The 18610-nt window shown below is 39.6% G+C and overlaps 2 protein-coding genes across 2 annotated transcripts in view; one reads left to right on the forward strand and one right to left on the reverse strand.

The window, feature by feature from the left end:
• The first annotated feature begins 1667 nt into the window (after positions 1-1667).
• On the forward strand, positions 1668-7658 carry LOC145768676 (protein NKG7-like). Its single transcript, XM_082580239.1, has 4 exons — positions 1668-1908; positions 2116-2184; positions 6778-6915; positions 7410-7658. The coding sequence occupies exons 1-4, from the start codon at positions 1689-1691 to the stop codon at positions 7634-7636; spliced, it is 654 nt and encodes a 217-aa protein (XP_082436365.1). The 5' UTR covers positions 1668-1688; the 3' UTR covers positions 7637-7658.
• Positions 7659-7860: 202 nt separating this feature from the next.
• The window catches only part of LOC145768155 (structural maintenance of chromosomes flexible hinge domain-containing protein 1-like), a 28621-nt gene continuing 17871 nt past the window's right edge, over positions 7861-18610 (reverse strand). The window contains exons 26-43 of the mRNA XM_082579626.1: positions 18085-18230; positions 17365-17569; positions 16104-16268; positions 15607-15812; positions 15081-15241; positions 14451-14563; positions 13659-13824; positions 13270-13373; positions 12531-12689; positions 12339-12462; positions 11959-12113; positions 11128-11301; positions 10884-10985; positions 10495-10693; positions 10034-10104; positions 9716-9887; positions 9082-9240; positions 7861-8604 (exon numbers count right to left, since the gene is read on the reverse strand). Coding sequence (XP_082435752.1) covers positions 8525-8604; positions 9082-9240; positions 9716-9887; positions 10034-10104; positions 10495-10693; positions 10884-10985; positions 11128-11301; positions 11959-12113; positions 12339-12462; positions 12531-12689; positions 13270-13373; positions 13659-13824; positions 14451-14563; positions 15081-15241; positions 15607-15812; positions 16104-16268; positions 17365-17569; positions 18085-18230 — 2661 coding nt within the window. The 3' untranslated portion in view covers positions 7861-8524. The remainder of the gene's footprint in view (positions 8605-9081; positions 9241-9715; positions 9888-10033; positions 10105-10494; positions 10694-10883; positions 10986-11127; positions 11302-11958; positions 12114-12338; positions 12463-12530; positions 12690-13269; positions 13374-13658; positions 13825-14450; positions 14564-15080; positions 15242-15606; positions 15813-16103; positions 16269-17364; positions 17570-18084; positions 18231-18610) is intronic.

The raw sequence follows: 18610 nt of genomic DNA on the forward strand, positions 1-18610 counted from the left end.
GTTCAATGTAGCCCCGGTTTACGGTACCGTAATCTCTGTGGCTTTCATTACTTCCGGGCTTCCACTTCACCTTTTAGATTATGCTTTCTCTGTGGGCTTTGTCAAATACACTGCAAAGAAAGTTATTGCCTGTAGCCTGCGTTGTAGCATTTGCAATGTGATCTTGTTTCCATATTGTGATACAATATTTGATTTTCAACGAGAGAATGGTAAATGGCGAGAAGTGCTTGTTTGTTTAGGAAAGGTTTTTTGATCAAGCAGAGTGTTTATCTTATTTTTGGATGCAAGACCTCCACATGACATTTCCATGACAAATAGGCCTACTCATTTGGCGTACAATTAATCCAGAAACTTTGTAAATCAGGGTGCCCAAACAGTTGATCGCAATCTACGGGTATGATGAAGAAAAGTTGGTAGTTGTGAACTGATTTCCTAGACTTTTTTGAAATATAGCCTAGTAGTTAAAGCGGCAAGAATCCCAAAATTTATAGCCCAAAACATTATCATGATCTAACAATGTATGTAGTTGAAGTTGCACATGGCTCGGGTTCCAAATAGCGACTGTCAGAACAGCGACTGTCAATAGAGCGACTACACGACAGCGATTCATTTAAAACAGCGACTGTCAATAGAGCGACTACACGACAGCGATTCATTTAAAACAGCGACTGTCAATAGAGCGACTACACGACAGCGATTCATCAAAAACAGCGACTGCCACAACAGCGACCTCACTTCTTTTATTAAATCCAAGGCTTACGCGCACACGCACTCTTTCACCCCCTCCACACATACCTTCCATCCCCCACACCTCTCTACACACGTATGCACGCACAAATAGGCAAACACTGCGTAGTGAAAGATTGAAACCAAAAGGGACTTTAAAACAACATTTTATTTGGACTATCCATAGAAGTCACATGATTTAAAAAGAAATAGGCTAGTCAAGCCAAACAACAGAAAGTCGTCAAGCCTTGCAATAAAATTCAGGGTCTAGAAAAAGATTGAAACCAAAAGGGACTTTAAAACAACCAAAAGTCTTGCAATAAAAATCAAGCCACGTTTATTTCTAAATTGTGAGCAAGGGCTCGAAGGAACTGCCGCAGATCATACTGGCCTCGATTTTGCTGTACAACAGTGATTCGTGTGTTCATTGTCACGTATCTTTTCATTCGCTGAGTCAGGTCTCTGCCTTGTAGTAGCTGGGTTCGGTTTGGTTCGGTTTAAAGTGTTAAGTCGCTATCATAACAGTCGCTGTTTTAATGCAGTCGCCATTATGACAGTCGCTGTTTTGACAGTCGCTCACTTCATTACGTCGCTATTATGAAGTCGCCATTATGACAGTCGCTGTTTTGACAGTCGCTATCCGGCCTGGATGCCAGACTAATTGATGTGGTGCACAGCGACAGGTAATAATACAAAAGGTTTTTTGTTTCTGTTAAATATATTTGGTTGTTAAAACCATCACTGTTTTAGTTATGTTCACAACAATACGCTAAGTGCATGCTTGCTCTCCAAAAAGTCATTAGGCTTTTGTAAAGAGCCACTCAAAAACAAAATCAATTTTATGTATTGGGTTTTTGCTACGGGATCGGCCGCTTTATATGACTTTTTATTACTATCAGAGACTTTGAACTGAATCAGCGAGAGTTATTCGTGGTGGTACGGTAGCCCTATCAGAAAAAAAAATGCCCATGCTGTGTTGTTTTAGTTTTTCTGTAGTTGTTGGAGCATTAGGTTTGATATGTGGTTCGCTCGCTGCAGGAACGCAATTTTGGTACATTGTTAAAAAGCATTCCATTCACAACAGCGAATCAAATGCAACGCTTCTACAAACACCTGGAGTGCTATATCCGTTTCATATTGGGTTATGGATGACTTGTTATGATAAAGATATTCCAGATACAAGTAAGCGTTAAACTGACATACACGTGCGTTAGGTTGGTTAGCCTAAACTCAGTTTGTATCGGCCTGAATTAATTTGTGTTTACACTTAGGCCTAGTAAAAAAAACGTGTTTTGAAACATGATTTAAGACTAATGGGCCCTAGGTCACTAAGCAGCGTTTCAATCGAAAAATGTCATCGCTAATGTGAATATTTTTGTTTGTTTTTAGTTACCAAAACAAGCTTGATCAACGAAAAATGCGTTTTAAATTATGATTTTCAGACAACAAAGATTGAAGGTAAGGGTCGAAATATAGAGTATCCTATTTTTTTAATCTGAATTTTTCAAGCAGTGATATGGTTTAACTTTCGTTGTGTGCGCTAATACAACGTTCTTTAAGAACAGCTTTTTTTCTCTTGTATTTTAAATGGCCAAATCGTCATTTCCGTAGGTGGCAATCGACAATTAGACTAAGGATATAGTAGACCGTATGGTCCTCTCGTTGTCACCCTGTCGGCATGGGAACTTGTGCATTGTGGATTAGCCTACTTGCATAGGCCTATTTCAAACATGTACTAATTTCCTGACAAATAAACCCTTGATTGATTGAACAGCTTTTGATTCCGCGACACTTTAGTGGACAGAAAAATTCACAGGCAACAACTTGACACTTCACTCTGTCAATCTCGGTGACCGATTCGTCATACCACAACGAACAAGCTTTTACTGTAAAGTTATTTAAATGTTCGTTCTTTCTAAAATAAAACATAGCAACTTTAGCGGGTTTAGCATACTTTATTTCACACAAAATATAACATAATTAAATAAAATAAACTCAAACGTTTTCGACACGTAGGGGAAGGAGGGGCAAGAAGTCACAAAATTTACTAATTGAACCGTCTACACGCCCTGGGTGGGAATTTCATAAACATTTACGAACTAAGGTTTACTGTCACACTTCGAGTACTTGAAGTACATATAATATTCCACATAACTATATTCTTTATCAAAAATTTTCGACATTTTAAATGAGCACCGAGGTGAGACTTTTTCCCCCGCTTCCGGGTTAGTTGTCACAAACCTTGGGGTAAATTGTCACATGCAGTTTGTAACGCGTAAAGTTTATTTAGGATGCAGTACAATGGAATTAATAAGATAGTACAGATAGGCTACATTAAAAAGCCATTTATACATAGTACTTTATTCACTTTACAAGTATGGTATTTGTTGTTACTTTTAAAATTGGCTTTTGTGTGGAGTCCAAAACTACTGCACATTGTACTCAGATATTTGAGAGCAGTGAAAGCTAAACAAGTTTGCTCCTCGTTTTGTTTGTCCACAAAGTGGAATTGGAAGCTTGAAGACAACATCCTCTAGTGGATGAAGGTAAGTATCAGGATTTTCAGGAAAATGAAACTGCATGTTTCCAAATTTATCAAGGCATTTTTTCCGCATGAAGTTTGATCTAATCTGATCTTTAGTGAATTCTAAAACTCTCCCAACGTAATATTGTGTGGCTCAATCACTTTCGAATTTCACAAGAATGTGGTCGTCAATATCTATGTTATCAAGACTAAGTGGTGTCTGGACACAACTTTCATCATCTGAGTCTTCATCGGTGGTATCATCGCACAAGGCTGTTTCATCTAAGCTTTCATTGTCCTCACTTGATGATTCTGGTGCTGGAACCTTGGTCTTCTTTTGAAACTTTATCACTCTTTTAGCGGCTGTTTTCTTCCCTTTTCTTTTGCTGTTCTTTTCTTCTGCCATCCTTTTCATAACAGGTGAGTCTGTGTATATCTCGGATTTTCTCTTCTTCCTTTTCCTGGAGCTCTTCTTCCTTGCATCGAGGTGTCCAAATGGTCGTAGAGTTTGTGGAGGAATTAAGATTTGAGTAGATGATGCGGAGCCTGAAGAAGGCACATGTGTGTCTTCAAACAAAGCTTGACTTGTGGTTTGAGTATGAGCAAGAAGAATTTGTGATTGTTGCACTTCATTACGTGGTGTATCTAATTGACCACCAGCAATAAGAGAGGTGTCAACTTGTTCTATTGCTTGAAGTGGTCGATCAGTTGCGTATGTTGGCATGAACTCGTCAGGAGTAAATACGTTTCTATCAAAAGGATAGATGCCAGTTACCTTAAATCCAGATCGTATGTTTTCAGGTGTAGTTGCCTTTGGAAGAGCATAGGAAACAAGCTTGGGTATGATATGGATGGTCATTGATTTCCCTGCGTTTTCCTTCTCGCGCATCCAATTGTCTGCTGCCTGGTTATAGAAGGTTTTAAAAGGCCCGTAGACGGTCCTGTCCAGTGGCTGCAGTTTATGGGAGCAGTGAGGGGGAAAGCTAAGAAGAGTGATGTTGTTTTCTTTGGCAAATGTTATGCACTCGAGAGATATATGAGATGCATGGTTGTCTAGCAGTAGGATAATAGGTTTGGCCTCTGATGGAGTTGTATACTTCACAAAGTGTTTCATGTATTTTAAAAACGTTTCTTCTGTCATCCAACCAGTTGCTTTGGGATGGCCGCTTGCTTCACTTCCTGGTGGTGCTGTAAGAAGCCAATTATCCTGAACATTGACTCGGGGAAATACAAAAAATGGTGGTATTGAATTTCCAAGAGCATTAACAGCACAACATAATGTTACTAGTGAACCACGTTCTTGGCTCACTACTGAACCCACTTGTCTTGTCCCTTTTCTGCAAGAATTTTGGATGGCCGCTGAACAGTCGTGACACCAGTTTCGTCCAAATTCCAGATTTGATCAGGTCCATACGAAGAGTTCCTTGTCAATACGCTTTCAAGATTGTCCATGAATGCTTTGACATTGTGTTGATTAAAGTTAGCCATTCTCTGGATTGAAGTTGCTTCTGGTGTTCTCAAAGATATGTTATTATTTCTAAGAATAAAACCCTTTGACCAGTCAAATCCTGCCATGTTATGTTTGGTCCAAGTCGGTGGTATTTTTTCAAGTTTGTTTGCCAGTGCCATTTGATATGCCAGCTTCCGTAGTTCGGTTAATGTAATTCCATGAAATATTTTTGCAGCTTTTTTTACATACTCTGCTAAACTATCCTCCATAGTTGTGGTCAGCACTTGGCGGTGAGAAGTATAACCAAGATGGACGTCCTTCAGGCTGTTGTTGTTAGCCTTATAAATTGGGATATAACGACTTAAGGTTTTGTAGTTAACATCATTGTTGCTAGCAGATTTTCTTATGCTCAGGCCACCATTCACAACCGCTTCTGCAGCAGCCTCCATCGCGTCTTTCGAATACCGTCCACGTTCAGTTTTCCTTTGGTAGTTTCGCATCTGCAAAAATATAAGCTACCGGTTTTATATGAGAAAGAAACAAGAATTATTGGTAATACAGTAGGTTTAGCTTATTTATGACAGAATTTACAGAAATACACTCTGATTGAAACAATATGGTTAATGAAGTATTAGTATTGAACCTCGGGGTAAGTTGTCACACAATGTGACAACTTACCTCAAAGCATCTTTAGTTTTAAAATTCCAAATTTTGGTCAACATGCTTCAGCATTTTAAACGATAAGTTTATCCATATATTACTGACATTAGTCACTACTAACAGAAACAAAAAGATTCCGTATATATTCAGAAACGTTTAAGTTATATCAAAATACCTACCTTGGGCAATTCGTCTTCGCAAGAAGCAGAAAATCACTACAGGTTGTTGTCTAGATTTTGTTCACTTCTGTTGCTTAAACCAACATGGCCGATCTCAACGTGTAACCAGGGAAGTAGTACTTGCTTTTTATGACGTCAGAAAGAAGTTTATTACACTGGGTGCGCTAAACTCAGGCTTGTGACAACTTACCCGTGTGACTTTTAGCCCCTCTCTCCCCTACGTGTGTCCTCATCAGGAATTAAATCTGCAATACATAAAATGAAAAATCGTAAGATAAATTTGACTATGCACTGTAACTGTAACGACACTCTGGACTGAAAGCACAAACTGAACAAATGATACGAGAATGATTGCGAGTAAATTATGCGGTGGGAAACAGATCACGTGAGGTGTAGACTACAGTCATTGGACAAAACAATTAGAACACACACAAAAGGAACGATGAGCCACAGGCGAATAACTGCCGGTTGAGAGATGGATTGTTACAATGGGTAATTGGGATTGGGTAATTGTTACAATCCATCTCTCAACCGGCAGTTATTCGCCTGTGGCTCATCGTTCCTTTCGTGTGTGTTCTAATTGTTTTGTCCAATGCCTGTAGTCTACACCTCATGTGATCTGTTTCCCACCGCATAATTTACTCGCAATCATTCTCGTATCATTTGTTCAGTTTGTGCTTTCAGTCCAGAGTGTCGTTACAGTTACAGTGCATAGTCAAATTTATCTTACGATATTTTATTTTATGTATTGCAGATTTAATTCCTGATGAGGACACACGTATACGTGTCGAAAACGTTTGAGTTTATTTTATTTAATTATGTTATATTTTGTGTGAAATAAAGTATGCTAAACCTGCTAAAGTTACTATGTTTTATTTCTCTATGGTTCAACAAAGCAAACTCTCTACCAAAGCTTTATCTTTCTAAAATGTAGGCTATATATTTTACTCCATGAACATAAATACATTTGGATATCCAGATTGGCAGAAACGAGTATTTTATGAATGCATCTAGGCCTATATCCAAATATGGGATAAGGCTGCAAGTTTTGTTTTTTCCCGTTTGACTACTCAAGCACACAAAAAAAAGAGCAGGCCTACTGATCACTGCATATTCTGTCAACCTTTGTGTAATACAGAACTGTCGCTAAAGTGCAACAAATTCATATTTATTAAAAGTTTCCCTTCTTTAAACACATGTTTTGTTTTATGTTTATAACTTATAATTGTTTATTGAAGATTTTGCCCGGACCAGCACCGTGTGCTTTGTATTGTCATGTGGAATCGTGTTCATATCGGGATTGATTGGAATCGCTGGATGTTGTGGAAAACGACGCACCCCTTTGTTGATATCGGGAGTTTCTCTGTTCGTCGCCTGTATGTAGGCCTCATTAGCTTACCCGTTTGGTTGAGAAACTGGCACAAACTTAATCATTTTTGTATGTATAGTCAGACTAAGTTGTAACTTAACAGCAAAGTAAGCCATGAATTTAATAGCAACTATAAGATCAGAAAAAAGATTAGCAACGGTCTTTGAACATATTCGATTTGTTAGAACATGTATCTTTGGACGAAAAATATAGATTGGGAAAGTTGTCCTCAACCGTTCAACATAATCTACTGGAAGATGATTGAGTTTTACACCGCTAACGGCTACAGAAAGAATGTTTAGTTTCGTGTAATTTCAACACATCACTTAAATTAAAAACAAAAATGAATAAACAATTAAACATACAATAGAGCAGGCTTATCTGTTTCTATTACTTTGTTCAAACTTGGAGACACCAGTACAATACTTTGTTGTTATTGAGACTTTATTGCATTTTTTGTTTGTGGGATGTTAGTCTTATTCATTTTATCATTCTTTTCAGCTCTGCTGACTCTGATTGGGATGTGTTGCTTCATTGGGAGGATCATGTTGGAGAAACAATCTCCTGAATCTCCATTTTCCAAAGAGGTGGTACAAGGTTACAGCTGGTCTTTCTATACAGGCTGGTTGTCAGCAGCACTGCAAGTTTTTGGTGGCTTCCTTGTCATTGGAACGGTCAAAAGTTGCAAAGAAAATTTGCAGCCGAAGTCTGCGGAAAACTTCATATGACTAGAAGGAAGCAGAATTACCCAATCCCATGTTGGAGTACAAATTTGACGAACAAGAATCTCTTGTACTGTATAACACATCTTGCTGATCACTGGTCATTGAAGTAGCGTAATTTTATAGTAGTACGTAATAGTGGTGTTTTTCCGAGTGACAAATTTGTATTTTACACGTTAGTTTTTTTTTATTCAGCAATAAATGTAACAAATTGGATGACTGTTGTTATCTACATGATAGCACGTTGGAGGCGAAAGGCAGTTACAGAACTCTAACAATATAAATCGTAACAAAAATAAATGCGTGCAGCATTAGAAAAAGTGTTTCGACAGCTTATCAAAAAAGCTGCTTTGCAACAATTTCAAAACCTTAAAACCAAATAAAACGTCAGAAGCATAAAATATTGCTGACGCAACGGGAGAAAAATGCGACGACTGGCAGTTTTTCGTTCGACGTAACTTCACTTTTTGGTAAAATAAAAAAATGCAACATTGGCAGGGACAACACGTGATCAAGGGTAAGCTACTTGATAGTTCCAATAGAGTTTAACCCAAGATGACCTTACGATGTCGAATCCATCCCCAGAAACAGTTATGTTCACAACACCACTTATGTTCGGCTTGCTTTGCTTTCAAGTTACAGATTACAGTAACTTCACATTTCATTACCTCAGAAACTTCACCGGCAGATTTATCTTACGGAAAGCAAATTAGCTGTTGTTAGCGACAATTTGCTTCAGATCAAAACAGAGCAGTCGAAGCCAATTCAAATGGAAACCAATATGGTGGTTTCTGTTTGTTTAAAACCATTCCTAGTTTATGGCAGCTCCACTCGTCAAAGCTCCACCGTTTGCAGAAGCATTTGCTGCGAGCTCGGATGTCCACAAAGATGTCATCATCTCTTGATCTTCTTTTTCTTCGGCGCTTCGCTGTCCATGTCCTGCCGGGGAGGGACAGAACCCCCTTTTGATAACCCTGGGGGTAATGTGGGGTTGATAAACTGCTTTCATAAAGTTAATGCGAGCAGTGAAAAGATTATAATTTTAATTTAAAAGATATTTACATTAAAACAACTCGGACAGATGGCATGAACGCCGAACAAGTAGAATTGCTTTTCTTATCACCGCGAGTAAGGTTGTGGAATGTGGATAGGATTTTTTGTAAAACAAGTCCAAAGCTCACAAATTTGGCCAGACCATGTCCTACACCTATTTTTGTCACATAAATCGAATCACTTGACCGAAGATGTGACTGGCAATCATTGATACAACGAAAAAACATATTGGTTGGAATAATATCTATTTTCAATGGTTAGGTTTCCAATTTCAGTACAAAATAAATTAAACTGATTTTATCTGCAAAAATCACAGGTTTAAGCCCAAAATCACTTCTTGATCAAAATCAATGTTACATAAATGCAATATTGACAGTGGATTTTTCTCACTGACATACCTATTTTCTTCTCTATCGCTTTTAACCTTTCCTTAGCTTCATCCATCTCCGATTCCTTCTTCTTCATCTCATCATCGCTCATGGATTCCTCCAAAGCGGTCAATTCATCTTCAGCAGCCTCCACCTCACTCACGATGGATTTGAAATCATTCAACATTTCTGGAAGTTGAAAACGCGTGGTCAGCAAATACTTTTGCACCTTAGTTTTGGTGAAAAAAGCGGCTAAGTGAAACCAGTTAACCGGATACTTGCATCATAGAGTGGACTATACTTTGTACACTACAGGAAACTATTAAACATTGTCAACTAAAACAACAAACAAAGTAAGTTGCAAAACGAAGCTCTTTTCAATTATATCGTTTCGTTGCACTCTGCAAGGCATCTAAATCTTAAATAGTTTAATGTTCGCCATAAAAACGCAAAGGTAAAACAGAGGTTAAGATATAGCAGCTTCGTTACTTGAGCCTATCATCCAGCATTTCCTTCTATTTTACATTGATTAAACGTCTGTACATTCGGGTTTTACGAGCTCAAGCGTGATTACAACAGTTTGTCCAAGTCGGGATCAGGCACTGACGGAGAACGACTGCGATGACAGAAATGGCCATTTTGTTAGCGAGGTAAGTCAACTCACCAATCTGCTTGCAGCATTTCGAGTAATCCTCGGGAATGGGAGCGCCAAACACGACCCCCCTCAACCTCTCCAGCGGGGGAGCACGATTCTGGTTACCCCCAAACTTTCCGTTGCTACGGATACGATCACCATTTCTGGTCAGGATGGTCGGGCAGTGCATGGTTTTAACAACCTGCAAAGATGAAAAAGTCTCGCAATGAAAAACTAACGTTCCAGAAACGCAAAAGTAAAGTCAATATATGAAACTGAGAGTTTTTTTTATTGATGTATCAAGTTTGGGTAAAGATAACAGTAACCATTCACCAAAGAACTACTTACTATCTTCCGATATTCATTCGCGGCGTCGAGATCGTCTAAAATTAGTGTATCTCCGAGAAGCATTCCAAACACTAGTGAAATTACAACAATGTTTTTCTTGGGTAAATAATAGAAAGACAAAAAGTAAAGTTAGCAGGGAAGCATGCAATTCGTGTAAAAGAAAACAGGTAGTTGCTAAATAACCATTTAAATTTCATCAAAACATCATTCTGCTTGATTAAAGAAAATATATCAGATCTGCAAGGTATGCGAAAAGAGTTGGCATTGAAAAGCTGTAATCCTGTTGGTGATAAAAATGCAACTTCTTCTTGCGTTTTGAAGCAGCCGCTGATCATGTTGTTACATCCAGGAGCATAAAATGCAACAAAATGGGGCGATGACTTTCGATTTTGCAACTTTTGCTTTTTTTTGCAGAGACCCGACCTTTCCCTCTATGTTGATTGCCGGCAAATGTTGCTTACCTATCTTGCAATTATCTTCATCCTTGACAAACTCCAGCATGTCTCTGGCATAGACAGGATTTCCTGGAACCCGCTTGTTCTTCGCGTTTCCTCGAAGATGTGGAAGAGGACGTTGCCAGTCCGGAAGATTCTTTCTGTAGATGCTATCCAATGGAAGAACCTGCTGAGATCCTCCAGTGAGTCGGTGGACTTCCCGAGCCTGGAGGAGTCAGGAGGATACATTTAAGTTTGGTGCAAAGAAAAAAAGTGTTAGTTTAGATGAATTTGCTAATCTTGTTCAATTTTTATTGTTGATTAAAACATTGAACGTAAAAATGATGACTCTTCCTGGTTGGAATAGGCTACCCCCCAAACTTACACATGAGAAGTGTTGATGTGCACAGACTCACCTTCTTAGTTGTGACAGTAATGAGGCAGTCCATGTCGCCGCTCATGTGCCAGGAGAGAACATTGGCAATCTGGGGGCCCCTGACAAGAGCGAGGTGGCCAAGCTGGAGAAGAACAAAAACATGTAACAAAGTTATCAACAATGAAGCCACTAAATAAACAAAATTCTGCTAAAATGTTACGGTAGGTTACGCTATGAGACTTGCGATAGCATGCCACAAAAAAGCCAAAATAAAAGCTACCCACTTTCCCGAGTACGTCACTTCCGGTGTCAGGATACTCCTTCAGCACGCATTGCCTCCGTGGCCGTTGAAGGATCGTGTCACGCTCGGTTGAACACAGCTCTACCAGTTGTTCTACGTCTTTAAGGCTAGCCCTGTCGTCGACTGGAATGCTGATTTCCCGTAAACTTGACACCATCTGTAAAGTTATTAAGATGATGATGCGATTTCTGAATACACTTTCAGGTTAAAAGAAGCTAAAAAGCAGAAATAGCAAAAAAAAAGCTTTTGGAGTGGAATCCTGCCACGTAATGTAATTCATAACTAAATATATCCGTAGTTAGTCTGCATACCACACAATTGAATTATCACCAGAGAACACCACTCGACATTACAAAAACTCTAACAATATACCAATGCAAAATAGCGCAGCAAGCCTTAAAAAAAAACTTTTCTCTAAACGTAAATACAACTGTTTGCAATCTATGATATAATTCTTTGTTGGCATAGAAATACAAAACTGTAACTTACAGGCAGATAAATCAATTAATCACTTACAAAAGCTTAGTCTGCGGTAGTTAATTCAAAAACTACTAGCGATTTCTCAATAGTAAGTTGCTGTTTTAAGTCGCGTTTGTACTTTTTTACTGTTAAATTGTTTTTTGTTCCATTGCTGATGGACAGAACCATAGCAACAATACACAGAACCTAGTTGAACTAATATACGTGGTTCATGTGGAACTTTAGCCCAGACAGCAAAATCTGTCATTTTTACATCGATTCAACGTCTGCAGACAAGATGTAAAAATGGCAGATTTTGCTGTCTGGGAGGGAGGCTGTCACATCTGGTAATCACCTTGCGCCGTTTGCTCAAAGCTTCTGCCCGACTCGTCTGGAGCTCATCAAGGAGCGATTTGTGGGCGCTGAACGTCTCCTTGTACATTTTTATGGCATGGATGAGCTCGTCCCGTTGCCTTGCCAACGCACTCATCTGGGCGTGCTTCCTCGCATCTTGGAGGATTTTAGGAGAATGATTAGAACAATTTTGGTTAAATTTTAAACAGCAAAATTTACGCCAAAATATTGTATAAATTGTCATCACTCACCAAAAAATAGCCATAATCACAGCTATCGGTTATTAAGAGTCTGTTAAAAGTCGAGTGCTGCACTTCTTTAGTGCTTGATCACGAAATAGCACTCTAACATGGCACATGCAAAGAGCCAGTGCTTTCTTACCGTTGTAAAACAAGAACTTGAGCATGTACGGCGGCACGGAAATGGAAGGGGAACAGTTGAGCTCACAATGCAACGTGTACTGGGACTCGTCTACCCCGGGAGAGTTTTCTTGCAAAGTTAGATTCTAAATACGAAAACACGTTTAAGATCGGGAGTTTTTAAGCGGGAAACTTATATGGAATATTGGCTCACCTGCAATGAAACTTCCCCGTCCTTCAAAGGTATGTGCAGTCGTGAACACATCCCTTCAAACGTGGGAACCTCGCTGGATTTCAAGGTCTGATCGCAAGGTTGTATTGTGACCACTACATTTCCAGTTAAGTTAAAACCAGTCAAGTTGCCGTATTCATCCTGCCAAAGAAAAACGCTTTGGAAATACAGTGGAATTTGTCTAATACTAATTCGTCATTTCGCCTTATTTCTTGTCTTTTTGTGGGTCCTGTACAATTCGTTATAGCTTTGTCCTGTTCGCGTAATTCATCAGTTTGACTAATTCGTCACTTTTTCATCATTCACTTGAGGTAACAAATTAGGCGAATTCTACAGTAATTAGTTTCTTTTATTGTTAGTTGTGGCATCATACAATGCGTACAGTGCAGTTGCATAGAGGCAATTCTATGTACACACAATATGTAATTGGGGATACGTATGCTACGCAGTGCACGGGAAGCAGCAAAAGCCTAATCAGTCAGCTGCGTTTAATTTGTCATGTCATTAAGTGCCTTTGTCAAAACACAGTCGTGTGATCTTGAGCGGTATTGAACAGAGAATCTTCAGAACGGCAGGCAGTCGTTCTTACCCCTCGGCCATGCAGCAGGAATCGCAAATGACGAGGCTTGGCATGCTGTACGTTCAATATGCACACTTGGTTCAGGTTTTGGTCGTTTATTGCGTCCATTCAACATCAAACACAATCTTTAACTTAAAATACCTTTAGAAGCAGCTTGAGGCTCCTGATGATGACCCGGTTGAACTTGGAGTTAGAGACCGTTGGAGTGCCTGGTTCTGTGTGCGGGCACAGCTGCACAGGCGGCCCTGTTGAAAATAAGCACAGATAACCTTGCTACAAAACGAGAGAGGAAAAAAGAGGGTCAAAAGACCACTATCCTCAGAAAGACACTGTATAGCGGCGCTGAGTTATACACATACAAGTTGTACAAAACAACAGACAGCGATCCTTTTGTTAGAGTTTGGTTGGTATCAAGCCAACATCTTGCAAAAAAAACTATAAAAATAATAATTAACCTTTGTTGGTTAAACGTTGCGTTAAAATTCCTGACCCTGATTTAAAAAAATAAAAATGGGAGAATTTGATTGTACCTGGCATCGTCTTCATGGGCAGGGCATCAGTGGAGAGAGTGAAAGACTTGGAGGTGGCTGAAGACGCAACGCCAAACATCGCATAAAAGTCGCCAGCCACTGTGGGAGCTTTGATGTTCTGAAAAAGCTGCTTGCCGTTCGTGGCCACTGTCCTGTGCCACTCCGCCTGTATTGTGAGAGGTGGTTAGCAATCCTTCAATAAAGTAGCTCCATAAAATCAGGATTCGTGAAAAGGAAATACGAACATCCAATTGTATCAATTGAAATGCGGTGAAGTGACTGGGGATAAAAAGGTGTAAGATTTGCAGAAAAAAATTGTAAGGCTTATGATTGGTGGCGACATGCGAGTTGACGGCAATCGTTCTTCGAGTGTGACAAGCGTCGTGCAAGGCACAGCTACGTGCCACAGGTAGAAGTCGAACCGAAGACCTCTTGAGCGTCACCACTGCCAACCAATACATTCGACAACTCTCAAAACGGTTACTCAACATCATCAGACGTTGTAACAACAAAAACAAAACTATAAACCGCAAACCTTACAGGTGAAAGGCAGACAAGGTCGGACTGGAGGAGAAAAGATGCACAGAATGAGATGGAGAAAAGTGGTGAAGAAAATTACTGCACGGAAGGAGTCGGTCACCCACATTAATGGAAACAAAACCAAATTTGAATGATGGTGATGATGGAACTGGTAATCAACGCTTCACGCATTATCACAGATTCTCTTTGTTAAGTCCGCGTTCTTCGGTTGATTACGGAACCCCTTTAATATTGCTATAAATCAATACGTACAGAACTGGGCACGGATTTGTCTTTGCTGGGCTTGCCCTTCCAAATGGCCATGCAGAGATGGATGGTACTGGTCACATTGACTCCTTCCTCCGACAACACGTTGATCAAATACGCTGAAAAAATGTTTGTGTTTGATACCGCGAAGCAAAAAGCCTAGCAAAAAATCAGTCCTGTTTTTATATTGGTTTTACGTCTGCAGACGCAACTACAAGGTCGAAACGATGCGAGCTTAAGGCAGGAGAGGTAGACACTCAATCCTCGTTTATTCGAATTTCGCTTTGCTCGGATAATGGCCGCCAAACCGTTCACTCTAGTTTTCCATCTTGTTAATGGTGTGCATCAGTGGTCTTCAAACTTTTTTCCCTTTGCGACGCACTCAAACTATTGCTCAGGGTTGTGAATTGAATTAAGATCAACAATGGATTTGTTCTAACTCATATATCACCAAGTGTTACTTAAAACAACAACAAAGCGAAGAACACCGTGTAAGGAAAAAACGTACAATATAAGATTCTTTTTTTCTTGCTGTAATAAAGTTCATTAAATCGCATTAGAGGCTGAGAGACTGCTAGTCACATTTTTTGTGACCTGCAATTCAAATGAATAGACAATTTTGTTTTAACCACCTACCAGGCCAACTCCCGCCGGCAACAACGACATTGCTTTCCGCCATACATTGGTGCTTCACAGTGACCGGTGTCTCAGTGTTGGGCAACACACTGATCAACAACTTGGACCCTTCGATGGCTACGCGGTTGTATATAGCTCGAGGTTGAAGGAAATAATCACCGCTGGAAAAAAATAATAATTTCATGATTTTTTTTCTCTTGAAATATTCTGCCTTGACTTCACTTCAGTCAATGATTTTTGGCTTCAGATTTACGTTTTGTTGTTCGATTCGTCAATATAAATATACAGCAGTAGCTAATGCGATCCAGCTAGCAAAACTCTCCCTTTCGCATTGACTTAACGTTTTTAGAGGTCAACGATAATAATAAAGCGTGTTTTCTATAGCGCTGTATCCATCGCAAATATGCACTGCTCTCAGCGCTTTAAAAAGCAAACAACGTAAAAAGATGGAGTTTGGTAACTGGGATGATTTCGTTCAAACAAAATGGCTAGATTTCTGTGTGTTTTCCTACCATCAAGCACCCACCATTTAGCCGAAATCGAAAATCTTGCGAAGGTCGCTGATCCTGAACTATTGGTTTTCAACACCTGTGGGGTCGGAGAGAGCTTGATGCCGGGGTCCTTTCCAAGTAAAACTTTCACCCCGCTTTCATTGCAGGGGTTTCCCCAACCGTCCATCAATTGAACAGAAATTTCATCTTGAAGTCGAGTGCCACTTAAAATGGTGATTTTCTAAAACAATAAAGTCATTTGATATCCTGAGAAAGCAATTGCACTTGACAAAAAAAAACAAAGATGCCTCCACCACAGAAGCTGTACCTGGTGGGAGCAAATTTATTGAAACAGATACAGCTGATAGTTTACCAACTCCCCCAGACAGCAAATCAATCGTCTTTTACATTGATTCAATGTAAATCAATCAATCAATGTAAAAAATGATTGATTTGCTGTCTGGGGGAAGATATTTAAGCGTCTATTTAACGTTATCGAACGTAATTTCGACGTCAAAAGCATCGCACCAACCTGACTGATATCGGGCCAGGCCGTCAGTTTCATGGTGACAGGGGAGCCGGAGAGCAACTCCAACACAGCGTACTCCTTTACGACGTCATTGTAGGACACGGTGATCTCTCGGCTCCCAAGAGGTCCTTCGTTGAACTGGATGTCGCTGATGATGACTTGGTTATCCTGTAAAGAGGAAAAGTTGGATGTGATCAAACCACGTTCGCGGGATGTTGCACGATGAAGAACAAATGTGTATATATGCAACCCTTTCATAAATACAAAATACGTAGGGTAGGTGATCCCTGATATTTTGGAATGAAAATCGGACTTTTTGAAGCACAATGGAGAGAGTGTAGGTAAGATAGGTCGGTCTGCTACTATTCGGAAAATCTAATTTGGAGACAGCCTTTTTCGGAGAAAGCTTTTTTCGGAGAAAGCTTTTTTCGGAGATTTCTAAAATCTCAGAGTGGCATCTGTTTATTCAAAGGAATTCGCGTATGATAGAGGTTAATCAACTAAAGTCTCAGCAAAAATAAATAAAACGATTGTCAAACGGAGTGTCGTCATTAACAATAGTCGGTAATCAAATGAAGTCTCAGCGAAGTCTCAACTAAAGTTGCTAGATAACGCTATAGCCTATCCGTGTAAGATATCAGTTAATTTACATCTACTTCACTGAAACAATAACTTTCTCGTTTGCGTGGGTATGGGAAGATAAACACAAACACCGCCTACCAAATAATCCCTACAGGTTCTCTAAATAAACAAAAGCCCTCGCTGGATTTAAGAAATCACCGAATCGGTTTTCTCCGAAAAAAGCCATTCCAAAAACATTTCAGCCTCCCAGGAAAGGCACCATCTTGTAACGTCAACTGCGCTGGATAGCACACATCGCGGTAATGTACCATAGCAGGCTATTTTAAATCATGTTTCATAGGAAACTTAAAGGTAAAAAAGACCGAAATCATGCCACAAAGTCCGGAAACAACTTGCTACCAACAGATCAGTTGAATTGAAGAACTTAAGAAAGAAGCCAGCCAAAAAGACAAAAGGCAATAAAGCTGAACGTGAACGAAAATCCAAACAACCTTGCACCAACTGTCCCTATCACTAACCACATCACTTCTGCCCGAGATTATTTCATCAGGATGGGTTGACTAACATCACATAATGCGTCATCGATGCAACAACAGATGAACTCGGTGCTCGGACAACCAGGGCAGACTACAAGTTTATTTTTCAAAGCCTGAAAATGAACTGTTGATACAATTTAACAAACCTCCACAGTTTTGGTCAGCAATGCTTCGTCTAATCCTTTGCATTCGATCTTTATCAACTCAAGCTGCCCGGGTCGGACGAAGAGCTGATTGCCGAAGTTATCGAGCAGTTTCACAGAGATCGGGTCTTTCCTGATCAAACCGAGCCTGGATGTCCTCTTGCCGTTGATAGTTATTTTAAGCCCAGCTGGATCACCAGCGAGCGGCCTGGAGAGAGATATTTAGTTGAAAAAAAAGTTTCTAAATTTTGAAATTTGTATAACTCTAAAGTGTTGCGACCGTGCCAAATTTTAAACTGATCATATCCTGTTTCAGTATCAAGCCCGTTATAACATTCGTGTTTCGTCGCTTCTACCTTTTTCTAGACCTCTGCTATGTTTGACATTTGTTGTTCTTCGTTGTGATGGTCAGGAATAAAAACACACTGGACTTTCCCGTTTTTTAAGTAAGCGAAAAAATAGTATCTGTCTACGCCCCTTTACTTTGAGGATGCGTGTTGTGACGACGTGAGAAACGTAAGTACAATATAGAACAAATATAATTGATTGTTGGCTAAAGTTATCTTTATGCAATGCCAGGTAATTATTGTTGTGAGTAAAGCAAAGAAAAAGACAAAATATTGAAAAGAAATCAACCAAACTGATCGCGAAGTGAAGGGTTCCAACTTCAATAGCATTCTCTGTACATTTATGTTATTTCAACGTAATAATTGTACTGCTTACTTGACGTTGAAAGAGAATTCCACTTTCTTTTCAGAAGCAAAGGAAACTTGACAAAACTTGGTGTCAGACACATTGGTTGGGACGATGATGCCTGGAAGAAGACCTTTCTCGACATTTGAAATGGCAACACTGCCAGTCCAATTGACCTGAATTGAGCAAAAACTTGCAATGACGAAGATCTGCTGCGCTATTTCAGTAGTTAACGTCTGCACTCAACAGACGTTGGATCAATGTGAAAAAAAGTAAGATTTTGCTAGAAAGAAGTCGCAATCATTGTCTTTTTTAAATTGTTTCGACGCTCAACAACGTTGGAATAATGTAGAAGACTGACTTTGCTTGCCGGATATTAATCATGAACAATCGCAAGTCTCAAGACTAAAGGTCATTTGCAATCGCGACGTCAAAACAATGCACTGCAATGTTTTTAATGAAAACAATACATGGAGTTGCTGCCTGGAGGTTATGGACATACTGAAACATTTACATGCAACAAGATGTCAAATAATATAAGAAATAGAAGGCTGCT

The sequence above is a fragment of the Aplidium turbinatum genome, chromosome 4 (genome assembly GCF_918807975.1).
Source record: "Aplidium turbinatum chromosome 4, kaAplTurb1.1, whole genome shotgun sequence".
Taxonomy (NCBI): domain Eukaryota; kingdom Metazoa; phylum Chordata; class Ascidiacea; order Aplousobranchia; family Polyclinidae; genus Aplidium; species Aplidium turbinatum.

Coding starts and splice junctions, on each gene's coding strand:
- LOC145768676 (XM_082580239.1), top strand. CDS start 1,689: ATGCCCATGCTGTGTTGTTTTAGTTTTTCTGTAGTTGTTGGAGCATTA. Junction 1,909..2,115: donor TAAAGATATTCCAGATACAA/GTAAGCGTTAAA, acceptor GTTTGTTTTTAG/TTACCAAAACAAGCTTGATC. Junction 2,185..6,777: donor TCAGACAACAAAGATTGAAG/GTAAGGGTCGAA, acceptor TGTTTATTGAAG/ATTTTGCCCGGACCAGCACC.